General features: G+C 43.1%; 1 protein-coding gene across 2 annotated transcripts in view; it reads right to left on the bottom strand.

The window, feature by feature from the left end:
- The window catches only part of LOC141096868 (meprin A subunit beta-like), a 177,791-nt gene that overhangs the window by 38,821 nt on the left and 123,619 nt on the right, over positions 1-15,351 (bottom strand). For both annotated transcript variants that reach the window (XM_073583727.1, XM_073583728.1), the window contains exon 12: positions 3,291-3,470. In XM_073583727.1, coding sequence (XP_073439828.1) covers positions 3,291-3,470 — 180 coding nt within the window. The remainder of the gene's footprint in view (positions 1-3,290; positions 3,471-15,351) is intronic.

The following is a 15,351-nucleotide window of genomic DNA, read 5'->3' as shown; positions in this document are numbered from 1 at the left end:
ACGTAACTATGATGTGGGGAATAGGGAACTGTTGGCCATGAAATGGGCATTTGAGGAGTGGAGACATTGGTTGGAGGGAGCTAAGCATCAAGTCGTGGTCCTCACTGACCACAAGAATTTGATTTACCTAGAGTCGGCTAAGCGCTTGAACCCTAGACAGGCTAGGTGGGCCTTGTTTTTTACACGTTTTGATTTTGTGGTTTCTTTTCTTCCTGGAACAAAGAATGTCAAGGCAGACGCCCTCTCTAGCAGCTTCCTTGCTGATTCTCCTGTGGTGACCAAGCCTGCTACCATCTTAGGCGAAGGGGTAGTTCTTTCTGCCATCTCGCCCGATTTGAGACGTGCTCTGGAAGAGTTCCAGGAGGACAAACCTGAGCGTTGTCCCAGTGGAAAGTTGTATGTTCCTGACCAGTGGAAGAAGAGAGTGATGTCTGAAGTTCATTGCTCTGCTTTGGCTGGTCATCCAGGTATTTTTGGTACTAGAGATCTGGTGAGTCGGTTTTTTTGGTGGCCCTCCTTGTCTCATGATGTCAGGAATTTTGTGCAGTCCTGTGGGACGTGCTCCCGGTCTAAATCGTGTTCTCGCTCTAGTGGGTTGTTGATGCCTTTGCCTGTCTCCAAGAGGCCATGGACCCATATTTCAATGGATTTCATCTCTGATATGCCTGTCTCTCAGAGGATGACTGTTATTTGGGTGATTTGTGATAGGTTCTCTAAGATGGTTCATCTTGTACCACTCCCTAAGTTGCCGTCTTCCTCTGAGTTGGTGCCCCTGTTTTTACAACAGGTGGTTCGTTTGCACGGGATTCCTGAGAACATTGTATCTGACAGAGGAGTGTAGTTTGTGTCTAGATTTTGGAGAACTTTCTGTTCCAGGCTGGGAATTCAGTTGTCCTTCTCCTCTGCTTTTCACCCTCAGACCAATGGGCAGACAGAGAGAACAAACCAGACCTTGGAGTCATATTTGAGATGTTTTATTTCTGCTGATCAGGATGATTGGGTTTCATTTTTGCCCTTGGCCGAATTTGCTTTGAATAATAGAGCTAGTTCTGCCACTTTGATGTCACCTTGTTTTTGTAACTTTGGGTTTCATCCTCGATTTTCTTCAGGGCAGGTGGAGCCCTCTGCCTGCCCAGGTGTTGACACTGTGGTGGAGAGAATGCACCAGATCTGGGACCAAGTGGTGGATAAGTTATCTCTCTCCCAGGAGAAGGCCCAGCGGTTTTCCAACCGACATAGGACCATTGGTCCCCAGTTTAAGGTTGGTGATATGGTGTGGTTATCATCAAAAAATATTGCTATGAAGGTGGCTTCTCCTAAGTTTAAGCCTAGATTTATTGGACCTTACAAGATTGTGGAGATTATTAATCCGGTCTCTTTTCGTTTGGCTCTTCCTGTCTCATTTAAAATCCATAATGTGTTCCATAAATCTTTGTTGAAGAGGTTTGTTGAACCTGTTGTTCCGGGGGTGGCACCTCCAGACCCTGTATTGGTTGAAGGTAACATGGAGTATGAGGTAGAGAAAGTACTGGATTCCCGTCTGGCTAGACGGAGACTCCAGTATTTGGTTAAGTGGAAGGGTTGTGGTCAGGAGGATAATTCCTGGGTCTCCGCCTCTGATATTCATGCCAAACGATTGGTGCGTGCCTTTCATCGGGCTCACCCTGATCGCCCTGGTGGCATAGTTGAGGGTTCGGTGACCCCTCCTCAAGGGGGAGGTACTGTTGTGAGTTCATTTTCCCCTTCATTACTGAGGCCCGTGGAACTCCCTCTTCTGGTAAAGAAAGGTAGTGAGCCTGATTGTCAAACACCTGAGGCTGATGATTGTGACTGGCTGAGTGGAGTTACGGACTGGATATAATGCTGCCGACGCCCTTCTGCCCTGCGGGTGATTTCTCTGTGGGATCCTTGGAGACCAGTCTGAATTCCTGCTCCTCCAAAGCTAAGTTTGCTGCTCAGCCTTTTGCTTTTGTGCTTTGACTTTGTTTTTGCTTTGTTTTTCTGGATTTCTGCCATTCCCTGCTGGGGTGTGCTGAATTCATTTAGCTCTGTCTTCTGAAAATACCTGAGTGCTGATTCAGTTGTTGAAGCCTAGCTGCTTCAGGGCCTTTTTCATATCAGCTGGTTGGCTTATGTCTTTGATAGGGTTTTGGCAGATTGCAGACAGCAGCCTTCCTGTCCTTTCCTATCTAGGTAGTTTTGGGGCCCCGTCTTTGCTCAGTCTTTCTGTCTGTGTTAGTATTTTCATCTTGCTTCACCGTCATTATATGTTGGGGGCTGCCTATTGCTTTGGGGTCTGCTCTGGGCAGTTTAGATTTCCCCTTTCTTTCTTTAGGCCTATGTATTTCTCCGGCTGTGATCGAGGGGTCTAGGGCATCGTAGGAACCCCCCACGGCTACTGCTAGTTGTGTTGATAGGTTCAGGGGTCTGCAATCTGATAGTTGCCAACTTCTCTGGTTTTCTGGACTTAGCTTGTATTTCTGCTTTTGCCCCCTACGGTGACTTTTTCATAACACTCTGGCCTAGTCACCTGCTTCTCACTGCGCCACACGCACGTTACAGTCTCTAGTTGCAAATGTGAGTCACCCCCAGACACAGAGGTAAGCGGGAAGCTGGCAGTCTGTCGTCCACCCACAGTAGACTGGTCCACAGGGAATCTGTCAATTCGGACTGCGCCCAATGGATGCTCTGGTCTCTTCCTCTTACACCTGAGGGTTGTGTTGTGATCCTCAGTCCTTTGGTCCTTGGGACCCCTCCTGAGTCCCTGGAGTCCTTTGAATACGGGGCAACAGACCTCTCTCGTCCAGGGGGTCTGGCAGTGCCCCGTCTGGAAATCCTATCTGCCCTGGCCAGAGTCCCAGGCAGTTTTGACTAGGAAGCAGCAGTTTCCTGTCCCCTCTATGCTTCTGGCCCAGCCTACAATATTAACTGTTGCTGTCCCTGCCTCTATTAGGTGTATTGCATACATGGCAGACACAGCACATTAAAGGGAGCATTCATATAATACATAGTATAAACACATAGTACATTCAAGTGCATAACATATATAAATGAAGGGCATGGGGGTCACACGGAAGGATGAGAGGACGCAACTGAGGGACCTTGCCACCTCCTTACATGTGCACAGAGCAGGCTGCACGGCATAATCCTGACAATGTCCACAGAGAAAGCTACACAGCCTAATCCTGACAATGTACACATTGCACACTGTCACAATTCAGCAATCTGCAGCACAATCACAGATGAAATGAAACAATAATTAAACAAGGCTGTAAAACATTATGACATACCTTCCATGGATATTGAAATGAATGCATCTCCTCCTTTCAGAAAGTCACGTCTGTTAAGCCATTCTTCAGCCGTGAAGACGTAGGTTCCCAGCCCAAAAGTGATATTGTAACTAGTCTTATTGGGATAAGTTGTTAGCTGGCCACTCACTGCCGGATTATCCCACATAAAATGACCATTATCTGAAAGCAGATATAATTCATTATCAATATGTAATCTTCAATAAAATTAGCGCAATGCTGGGATTTCCACCAGTCTTTGGAAAAGAGATACCTCAAAAAATTAGGCCCCCTGGAATAAAGAATTCACACCATTCACCTAGTCCCTTCTAATCACCGGCGAGTAGGAAAAAAAAAAATCGGCATGAGAAGTCCTTGCAAAAGAAATGTAAGCTTGGAATACAAGAATTGTTAGAATTATTAGAAACATAAATAGAAGTAAATACAGTGGGTACGGAAAGTATTCAGACTCCTTTAAAATTTTCACTCTTTATTTCAGTGCAGCCATTTTGTAAATTCAAAAAAGTTAATTTTTCTCATTAATGTACACTCTGCACCACATCTTGACTGAAAAAAATCCTGATATGTAGAAATTTTTGAAAATGTATTAAATAAGAAAAACTGAAATATCACATGGTCAAAAGTATTCAGACTCTTTGCTCAGTATTGAGTAGAAGCACCCTTTTGAGCTAGCACAGCCATGAGTCTTCTTGGAAATGATGCAACAAGTTTTTCACACCTGGATTTAGGAATCCTCTGCCATTCTTCCTTGTAGATCCTCTCCAGTTCCATCAGGTTGGATGGTGAACGTTGGTGGACAGCCATTTTCAGGTCTCTCCAGAGATGATCAATTGGGTTTAGGTCAGGTCTCTGGCTGAGCCAGTCAAGAATGGTCACAGAGTTGTTCTGAAGCCACTTTTTTGCTATTTTAGCTGTGTGCTTAGGGTCATTGTCTTATTGGAGGGTGAACCTTCGACTAAGTCTGAGGTCCAGAGCACTCTGGAAGAGATTTTCACCAAGGATATCTCTGTACTTGGCCGCATTCATGTATCCTTCAATTGCAACCAGTCGTCCTGTCCCTGCAGCTGAAAAACACCCCCATAGCATGATGCTGCCACCACCATGTTTCACTATTGGGATTGTATTGGTTGAATGTACAGGTGATGAGCGGTGCCTGGTTTTCTACACACCTACTGCTTAGAATCATCACCAAAAAGTCTCATCAGACCAGAGAATCTTATTTCTTAGTCTGGGAGTCCTTCATGTGATTTTTTAGCAAATTCTATGCCGACTTTCATATGTCTGGCACTGAGGAGAGGCTTCCATCGGTCCACTCTGCCATAAAGGCCCGACTGGTGGAGGGCTGCAGTGATAGTTGACTCTTGTGGAACTTTCTCCCATCTCCCTTCTGCATCTGTGGAGCTCAGCCACAGTGATCTTGGGGTTCTTCTTTACCTCTCTCACCAAGGCTCTTCTCCTACATTTGCTCAGTTTGGCTGGACGGTCAGGTCTAGGAAGACTTCTGGTGGTCCCAAACGTCTTCCATTTAAGGATTATGGAGGCCACTGTGCTCTTAGGAACCTTGAGTACTGCAGAAATTCTTTTATAACCCTGGCCAGCTCTGTGCCTTGCCACAATTCTGTCTCTGAGCTCCTTGGCCAGTTCCTTTGACCTCATGATTCTCATTTGGTCTGACATGCACTGTGAGCTATGAGACTATAGAAGAAAAAAAAAAGGTATTCAGCTCTCCATTAGATGAATTCCTGTGGCTTTGGGTGTGGACTCCAGGATGGTGCTCGGAAAAAGCGGCTGTGGTAATCAAACAAAAAAGTTCCAGCAACAAACATCCAAATCAGATTGTTGAATAGACGTTAAAACTTCATCTTTATTGCAAAGCCTTTAAAAACATACTGTTAAAATTGAAAATCCAGGGGATTACGCGTTTCGAATAAAAATGTTCTTAGTCATAGCCATGTCCGTGATCAGTACAAAAGCAAAGTTAAATAGAAGAGGAGGAAGGAAAAGGAAATGAAGTGAGCAATTAATCATGCAAATAAGACAATTATACTAATTACACAGAGAAAAGAATAAGCAAACACACGTTCATAATGTCATAAGTGTGCAAACATGAATTCAATAATGATACATAATATCTGTTCTCTTATTCAATCCAGAAGGGACTCTGCAATTAAACTTAAAAATAAATTGCGCTTCTTTGAAATGCAATGCTTTGTCTCTATCACCGCCTCAATCGCTGGTAAGAACTTCCTCTAATGCAGGAACATGAAAAAAGTCTAAACAACCTTTATGGACAGACGAAAAATGATAAGAAGCTCCTGATAAACTTCTTGTTGTGACACTTGTAGCATCATATATGGGTTCCACAATTCTAGTCCTGAGAGGTCGTGTGGTGCATCCCACATAATGAAGATTGCACTGTGTGCACGTGATAACATAAACCACATAGGTTGTGCTGCAATTGATAAACGTACGGATCTTATGTGTATATGGAGCAGCCGTGGCTCTAAATTCATTTGAATTATCCATATATCCACATAAGCCGCACTGGCGTTTACCACACTTATATGAGCCAGACAAAGATAACCTGTTGCGTTTTGCTTTGGCCTTCTGTCTTGCTGTGTGATCAGAAGGAGATATCATATTGATGATAGTAGTGCCTCTCCTGGATACAAAACTTACACCTTTGTCCAATAGCTTTTTCAAGCTGTCATCAGCATGTAACACAGGAAGGTATTTTTTAATCACATCAATTACTTGGTAAAAATTATTGCTGTATGTGGTTGTAAAGGTTAAATTAGGCAGATTTTTTCGTGCAGTTTTTTTCTGCTGTAAATATTCTGCCCTACTTTTACTATCAGCCTTAATCTTTGCCTTTTCTAGCACATTAGTTGAATAGCCACGGTTTTTAAATCTGCGGTCAATAGCAGAACACTCCTTCAAAAATTCCTCTCTGTTAGCACAGCATCTTTTAGCTCGAATATATTCTCCTGTCGGAACATTATTCCCAACATGCCTGGGATGGCAGCTATTAGCATGCAATATAGAGTTCCCAGCAGTGGGTTTGCGAAATAAAGAGGAATCAATTTTTCCAGTTATGATTAACCCTTTTAGACTAATGTCCAGATATGGAATCAACTTTTTTTCATGTTGGAAGGTGAAAGAAATATTAAATGGGTTATTATTAATGTATTGCACAAAATCATAAACTGACTCATCAGAACCGGACCATATTATTAAACCATCATCTATATATCTCATATAACAATACAGAGAAGATTGAAATGGATTCAGTTCTGTATAGATATAGTTGTCCTCCCACCAATTCATGAAAATGATAGCAATAGAGGGGGAAAATTTTGCTCCCATAGAGCAGCCTTGCTGTTGTAGAATTCCCCTGGTTGCGGGGAGGAGCCAATATAAAAGGGGCGGGGAACGCGAGTCACAGGGAGTCAGCAGAACAAGACAGAAGGAGCAGGAGATCGCGGGAGCGACTGAGAGCCAGAGTGACTCACCCGAGCCAGGAAGGAGGCCAGAGACAGGAGAGATACTTCCCCTGGACATCAGTGGGACGGCGCCGAGACGACCGTCTGAGAACCGCTGCCCCTCGACGACCAGCGGCCGCCGCCACCACCTTCCTCCTGCCTGCGGCTGCGGCCTGCCCGTGGTCACCAGCGGCCATTGCCGCCTCGCTCCTGCTCGTGGCTGCGGCCTGCCCGCGGTCACCAGCGGCCATTGCCGCCTCGCTCCTGCTCGTGGCTGCGGCCTGCCCGCAGTCACCAGCGGCCATTGCCGCCTCGCTCCTGCCCGAGGCTGTGGCCTGCCCGCGGACCCCAGCAGCCACTGCCGCCTCGCTCCAGCCCGCGGCTGCGGCCGCTCTGCCCTCACCCCTGGTTGCGGCAAGTCCAGTGCCGTCGGTGGCCACCACTGTCCCGCTCCGGTACGCGGCAGGGGCCGAGCCTCTGCTTGCCGCGGATTCCCCGTCGCAGCTGTTAGGTGCGCAGGTGGCCTGCCCCTTGCCAGCCCACATCACTGCCGCTTGCCCCAGTCCGGGGGCTGCCGCCCATCCGTCCAAGGACTCCGCCGGGGCCTGTGGTGCTCCAGTGTCATCAGAGCGCCGGAGCGCTCGAAGACTTTGTCAACGCTTCAGCAACTGGGCCCAGCGACTGCTACGCTGAAAGACCACCATCCCGAACGGCGAGGGATATCTGGACGGCTAAGTTGACTATATAATTAAGGACCCATAATCGGCCATACCGCTGCCCTATAGTGACCGGCTATTGCCGGACGCAGTCGTGTTCTACCCCATTTGTGTTTGCTTGTATAGAGCCCCTGCGAGGGCAACCCTTGTTACCCCTTTTGGTTGGTCAGGCTGTGACTGAGGATAGTTACCTCTAGGCCTATAAACGTTATTATAAAAAGCACCAAACCGTCTCGCGACTCGTCACTGCATCCTGCGTACATGCAAGTACCACAAGTGTACAAACCAGGATTAGACTGAATTACTTGGGCATTTGTCAATGAAAATATAGAAGCAGCTTTGTTTAATCTAGCAGGGTTGTATATAAAAAAGCAAGGCGCTCAGGCCGAAAACAGAGAAAAAGTACATTATTATTTCACATGGAAGAGTATCTAATTCATCAGAGGAAAAATTTCACTGTAGTCAATTTGTCTGCCACTATAATTCATGAAGATCAAATGAAGGTGCTCAGTAAAGGTCTTAATTTTGTACCCAGCTCACAGTTTGATTTATTTTCCACTTTAATTGATGTAAATAAATTTGTTCGCAACATGACTGTAAAGAAACATTTTTTTTATCCTAATGAAGGCCAGGAAACATCTGAGGTAATTTCTTCTCACAATTTTGAATCTTTTTTGCCTACTTTCAGTGAACAAATTTCAGCTAGATATTTGGAAAATATGTCTGATGCTGATCTTGCAATTTAAACATTACATGATGATTATTTCAGGAAAAGAATTCCGAATCCCACCTTTTATCCAGTTCAAAGCAGGAGCAATTGCATGGATGATTTTCAAGCATTAGTGGAAGCTGAATAAAAAAAACTTGAATGCTTCAAACAAAACTAAAAAGGAAAATTTTAACAAGAGAGAAAAAAATGCTTTAAAGTCTCTACAATCAAATCATCGTGTTATTGTAAAAAATTCGGATAAAGGTGGATCTGTGGTAATCATGGACACTAAATTATATGAAATGCAAGTTTGTGAAATGCTGAATGATTCAGCTACATATAAGCCGCTAACATCTTATCCAACTAATACAGTACGGTTCCAATTAAATACAATATTACATGAAGGTGAACATCTGGGAGTTTTAGACCGAAAACAAGTTGAATTTTTCAGTCCTCCTAAACCAAGAGTACCTCTTTTTCATGCGTTGCCTAAGCTACATAAGGGGGTCTTCCCACCCCCAATGCGACCGATTGTTTCGGGCATTGACTCTTTGTCTGAACATCTATGTTTGATGAAAGACTTCAACCTTTGACGCGATGCTCCCCTAGCTTTGTTCAGGACTCTAAACATGTATTAACTATCATGAATGCTTTGGAATGGACAGCCAATAATAGCTGGCTTACATGTGATGTAAATGCACTATATTCTGCGATTCCATACACTCTGGCTCTATATGCGATACGCATCTATATGGAAAAATATTCCAACTATAGTACCAGCCTGCAAGATTTCATATTGGATGCTACTTGGTTTTTGTTGAAAAATAATTATTTCACATTTTCAGACAGGTTTTTTCTACAACAGCAAGGCTGCTCTATGGGAGCGAAATTTTCCCCCTCTATTGCTTTCATTTTCATGAATTGGTGGGAGGACAACTATATCTATACAGAACTGAATCCATTTCAATCTTCTCTGTATTGTTATATGAGATATATAGATGATGGTTTAATAATATGGTCCGGTTCTGATGAGTCAGTTTATGATTTTTTGCAACACATTAATAATAACCCATTTAATATTTCTTTCACCTTCCAACATGTCCATATCTGGACATTAATCTAAAAGGGTTAATCATAACTGGAAAAATTGATTGCTCTTTATTTCGCAAACCCACTGCTGGGAACTCTATATTGCATGCTAATAGCTGCCATCCCAGGCATGTTGGGAATAATGTTCCGACAGGAGAATATATTCGAGCTAAAAGATGCTGTGCTAACAGAGAGGAATTTTTGAAGGAGTGTTCTGTTATTGACCGCAGATTTAAAAACCGTGGCTATTCAACTAATGTGCTAGAAAAGGCAAAGATTAAGGCTGATAGTAAAAGTAGGGCAGAATATTTACAGCAGAAAAGAACTGCACGAAAAAATCTGCCTAATTTAACCTTTACAACCACATACAGCAATAATTTTTACCAAGTAATTGATGTGATTAAAAAATACCTTCCTGTGTTACATGCTGATGACAGCTTGAAAAAGCTATTGGACAAAGGTGTAAATTTTGTATCCAGGAGAGGCACTACTATCATCAATATGATATCTCCTTCTGATCACACAGCAAGACAGAAGGTCAAAGCAAAACGCAACTGGTTATCTTTGTCTGGCTCATATAAGTGCGGTAAACGCCAGTGCGGCTTATGTGGATATATGGATAATTCAAATGAAATTAGAGCCACGGCTGCTCCATATACACATAAGATCCGTACGTTTATCAATTGCAGCACAACCTATGTGGTTTATGTTATCACGTGCACACAGTGCAATCTTCATTATGTGGGATGCACCACACGACCTCTCAGGACTAGAATTGTGGAACCCATATATGATGCTACAAGTGTCACAACAAGAAGTTTATCAGGAGCTTCTTATCATTTTTCGTCTGTCCATAAAGGTTGTTTAGACTTTTTTCATGTTCATGCATTAGAGGAAGTTCTTACCAGTGATCGAGGCGGTGATAGAGACAAAGCATTGCATTTCAAAGAAGCGCAATTTATTTTTAAGTTTAATTGCAGAGTCCCTTCTGGATTGAATAAGAGAACAGATATTATGTATCATTATTGAATTCATGTTTGCACACTTATGACATTATGAACGTGTGTTTGTTTTTTTCTCTGTGTCATTAGTATAATTGTCTTATTTGCATGATTAATTGCTCACTTCATTTCCTTTTCCTTCCTCCTCTTCTATTTAACTTTGCTTTTGTACTGATCACGGACATGGCTATGACTAAGAACATTTTTGTTCGAAACGCGTAATCCCCTGGATTTACAATTTTAACAGTATGTTTTTAAAGGCATTGCAATAAAGATGAAGTTTTAACGTCTATTCAACAATCTGATTTGGATGTTTGTTGCTGGAACTTTTTTGTTTGACTGTGAGCTGTGAGGTCTTATATAGACAGGTGTGCGCCTTTACAAATCAAGTCCTATCAGTTTAATTAAACACAGCTAAACTCTAAGGCTATGTGCACACGTAGCATTTTAAAACGCTTACTAAAAACCGGACTCCTTCCCAGAAATCGCGCGGTTTTTTCCGCGCGATTTCACTGCGATTTTACCGCGATTATGATCGCGATTTTGCCGCGATTTTCGCGTGCGATATTCAAGCACTTTCCAAGCGATTTGAAGCATCGCTTGGAAAGTGATTGACAGGTTGGTCACACTCGTCAAACATAGTGTTTGACAAGTGTGACCAGGTTTTTACTATTGAGGCCGCCTATGCGGCATCAATAGTAAAAGATAAGATGTTAAAATGCTAAAAAAAATAAAAAATCGGGGTATATTTACCTTCCGGCGTCCCGTCCTGCATTCCCGGGCCTCAGCGTTCCCAGTAATGCCTTGCGAGACCTGTGATGAGGTAGTCTCGCGTTGCTATAGCGATCTCGCGAGACTGCTAGAGTCACGCGAGACTACGTCATCACAGGACCTTGCCGCAAGGCATTACTGGGAACGCTTAGGCCGGGAATGCATCGCGGGACGCCGGAAGGTAAATATACACCGATTTTTTATTTTTTATTCTTTTTTTTACAGGGGTATGGTACCCAGGGCCTGGAGGACAGTCTCCTCTCCTCCACACCGTGGGTATCAACCGCACATGAGACGCTTAACTTCCCGCATGGTGGGCATAGCCACATGCGGGAAGTAAGCGATTCTCATGCATTCCTATGGGTGCGGAATCGCGGCAATTCTTTGCGATTCCGCACAAAGAATGAGCATGCTGCGATTTTTTCTGCGATGCGATTCCGCCGCGGAAAAAAGCGCAGCATTAGCACAGCATGTGCGGAATGCCATAGGAATGCATGGGGGGCGTTCTGTACACGATTTTTAAGCGTTTTCACGCCGAAAATCACGGCAAAAACGCTTAAAAATCGCTACGTGTGCACACAGCCTAATAAAGGAGTAGAACCATCTCAAGGAGGATCACAAGGAAATAGACAGCATGTGACTTAAATATGAATGTCTGAGCAAAGGGTCTGAATAAATAAATTTGCAAAAATTTCTACATTTCTGTTTTTTTCACTCAAGATGGGGTGCAGAGTGTACATTAATGAGAAAAAATTGAACTTTTTTGAATTTACCAAATGGCTGCAATGAAACAAAGAGTGAAAAATTTAAAGCGATCTGAATATTTTCCGTACCCACTGTATATTGTGTATTATTAGTGGATATAAAGTTGGTATAATTGTATTTTCTTTAATAATAGCTAATAGTAGTGTATGTTTATACTTGTTTAAACAGATAGATATTGTTATTTTTGTTTTGTTTTTTGAGAAAATAAACTATAAAGCATTTACTCCTGTTTTTATCCTAGATTTGGATATACCCATTCCTATACCCTTGGAACCCCTCTCCTTGCCCTTTTCCCCTGCCCATCTCTCCCATTACAATAATTAATAGTTCTTAAGTATAGTAAAATGTTAAAAGAAGATAAAAGGTAGAAGTGATATACCACATGCACAGCTTGTTTTTGTTTTTAAAAAAAACATTGTTTTTTATCTTTTTGGAAAAATAAATAAAAATCTGTTGAAACAGAAGAGGCATCATGTGTCCCTTTTTAGAGTGCAGTAGTGGTCATGTAAGGTGGCTGGGGTGGTAGTCGTGGCAACAAGCTGTTGTGTTCCCACACCCTGGCACCCCACAGATGAAACATAATGTCTCGTCTGCTGTATGTGCAGTGTGCCCAACAGAACACTCATATTTACTGTCAGAGTCAGCTCTGCTTCTGTCAGTCTAGCTCCGGATCCTTGAGCTCCAAAAAACACCTCCAAATACAATGTCCTTTTTCAACAGTTCAACTTTACTTATCAGTAGAGTTTCCATCACAGATGCTGCATAGTGTGTACAGAATGACATTCCTAAGACTTCCCTGCCTTAGCAATCTCTGCTCTTCCTGGACAGTCCATGTCAAGTTCAAGCAATCACTGCTCTTCCTAGACAATCCCTGTCCTGTCTTAGCAATCACTGCTCTTTCCTGGACAATCTCTGTCCCATCCATGGCTTTAGGCCCACCAGCTTCCTGACATTCACCCGATCCGGCTTGGAAATATAGGGTAACAGGCTCGCCGTCTCAGCTTCACCTAATCCCTGCCGTAAGCTTCAGATCCTCCTTGGAATGGTCCTGTTTAAGCTGATGACTGCCTGTATGACACTCAGCCTGGGACCCCTTCTTGCATGGCTGTCCGACTGTCCCTGTTCACTGCTGCCTCTCAACGGCTTCTTGCTCTGTGTTCTGCTGTCTAAGGCCTCTTTCACACTTCAGTTTTTTGCATCAGTTATAATCCGCCAAAAAGGCGGACAAGCGGATCCGTTCTAAACTGATGTGAACGGATGGCACAGGATCCGTTTTCAGACGGATCCAGAAAATGAAGAAATTTAAAAAGAGAGAGAGAGAGAGAGAGAGAGAATTTTTTTTTTTTGTCCGGCACCCAGAAAGAAATTCGGGTTAAATCAGTGTTTGCAGGATCCGCCAGAGAAAAAAACGTTACAAGCTCCGTTTTGAAATTTTTGAGGATGGTGACGGACAGCAACTTTTGGCGGATCCTCACAAAAAACGGATGCAACGGACAGCAATCCGTCACAATCCGCCATTAATGCAAGTCAATGGGAAAAAAACGGATCCTCAAAAAAAAATTGAGGATCCGTTTTTTTTCAAAACCTGGCGGATTGTGACTGATTGTAAAAAACGGAAGTGTGAAAGAGGCCTAACCAGGAAGTGTCTTCACTATATCCCCACTGTTCTGCACTACTTTGTAACTCCTCCCAGTTTGGAAAACTCCTATGCTGACTATACCTAAGCTAATACTCTTATTCCCTGTCTCTAGTGTTCCCCCTTTGTTGTAACTCCACTATTGTCCTATTCTACCTTCTATTCTATCCCTAATTCTGTACATAACACACATCAAATACATTCATATTGCAGGAAATGAACACATTAACATTTATAAATGTTATGGAACCACGTGTAATAAATGTGAACAATGTCCAGAGAGGGGGAAGCCCATGACGGTTTCCGTCACCTTCTTACACTCACATATGCAAGCTACTATTCCATTCAGTGTCCAAGGGACTGTTGGAGGCGATGGAGCACTGTACTCAGATGCAGATTTCTAGAGTACCTCACACCACGATATACTCTCTCATGCATAGACTCAGGCAGATAATGCAAATTACACTTGGCTCAAACTCTGTCATCTGAGTGTTATCCGATTCTCTCGCATGAGAGAATCACAGCACATGTGTGGAGAAGATGGACAACTTAATTTTTCCATCTTCTCCATTGTCTCTGTCTGCGAATGTCAGACTGCACTCCGATGCAATGTTTTACACGCACCCACAGACTTGTAAAGGTGCCCTTGGTTCTATTCAGATGCACTCACATCATAGTAACATAGTAACATAGTAACATAGTAACATAGTAATTAAGGTTGAAGGGAGACTTTAAGTCCATCTAGTTCAACCCATATCCTATCCTAACTTGCCCTAACATGTTGATCCAGAGGAAGGCAAAAAAAACCCATGTGGCAACAGTAAGCTTCACATTGGGGAAAAAAATTCCTTCCCGACTCCACATACAGCAATCAGACTAGCTCCCTGGATCAACGCAATATTAAGGAGACTAGTGTATATACCCTGTAATATTATACTTTTCAAGAAAGGCATCCAGTCCCTTCTTAAATTTTAGTAGTGAATCACTCATTACAACATCATATGGCAGAGAGTTCCATAGTCTCACTGCTCTTACAGTAAAGAATCCGCGTCTGTGAGTATGCTTAAACCTTCTTTCCTCCAGACGTAGAGGATGCCCCCTTGTCCCCGTCACAGGTCTAAGAGTAAAAAGATCATTAGAAAGGTCTTTGTATTGTCCCCACATATATTTATACATTGTAATAAGATCACCCCTAAGCCTTCGATTCTCCAAACTAAATAACCCCAAGTGTAATAACCTGTCTTGGTATTGCAGACCCCCTAGTTCCCTAATAACCTTGGTCGCTCTTCTCTGCACCCGCTCCAGTTCAGCTATGTCTTTCTTATACACCGGAGACCAGAACTGTACACAGTATTCTAAGTGTGGTCGCACTAGTGACTTATATAGAGGTAAAATTATGTTCTCCTCATGAGCATCTATGCCTCTTTTAATGCATCCCATTATTTTATTTGCCTTTGCAGCAGCTGCTTGACTCTGGCCACTAAATGTGAGTTTGTCGTCCACCCATACACCCAGGTCTTTTTCAGTGACTGTTTTGCCCAGTGTTTTACAATTAAGCACATAATTATACAACTTGTTCGTTCTACCCAAGTGCATGACCTTACATTTATCCCCATTAAAGCTCATTTGCCATTTATCAGCCCAAGCTTCTAGTTTACATAAATCCTCCTGTAATATAAAATTGTCCTCCTCTGTATTAATTACCCTGCAGAGTTTAGTGTCATCTGCAAATATTGAAATTCTACTCTCTATGCCCCCTACAAGGTCATTAATAAATATGTTAAAAAGAAGCGGGCCCAAAACTGACCCCTGTGGTACCCCACTGCTAACCGTGACCCAGTCCGAGTGTGCTCCATTAATAACCACCCTTTGTT

The sequence above is a fragment of the Dendrobates tinctorius genome, unplaced genomic scaffold, assembly GCF_039654945.1.
Source record: "Dendrobates tinctorius isolate UK_male_01 unplaced genomic scaffold, ASM3965494v1 ptg000081l, whole genome shotgun sequence".
NCBI lineage: Eukaryota > Metazoa > Chordata > Amphibia > Anura > Dendrobatidae > Dendrobates > Dendrobates tinctorius.
The sequence above is the reverse complement of the archived record's forward strand: the minus strand, read 5'-3'. Positions and strand labels throughout refer to the sequence as shown.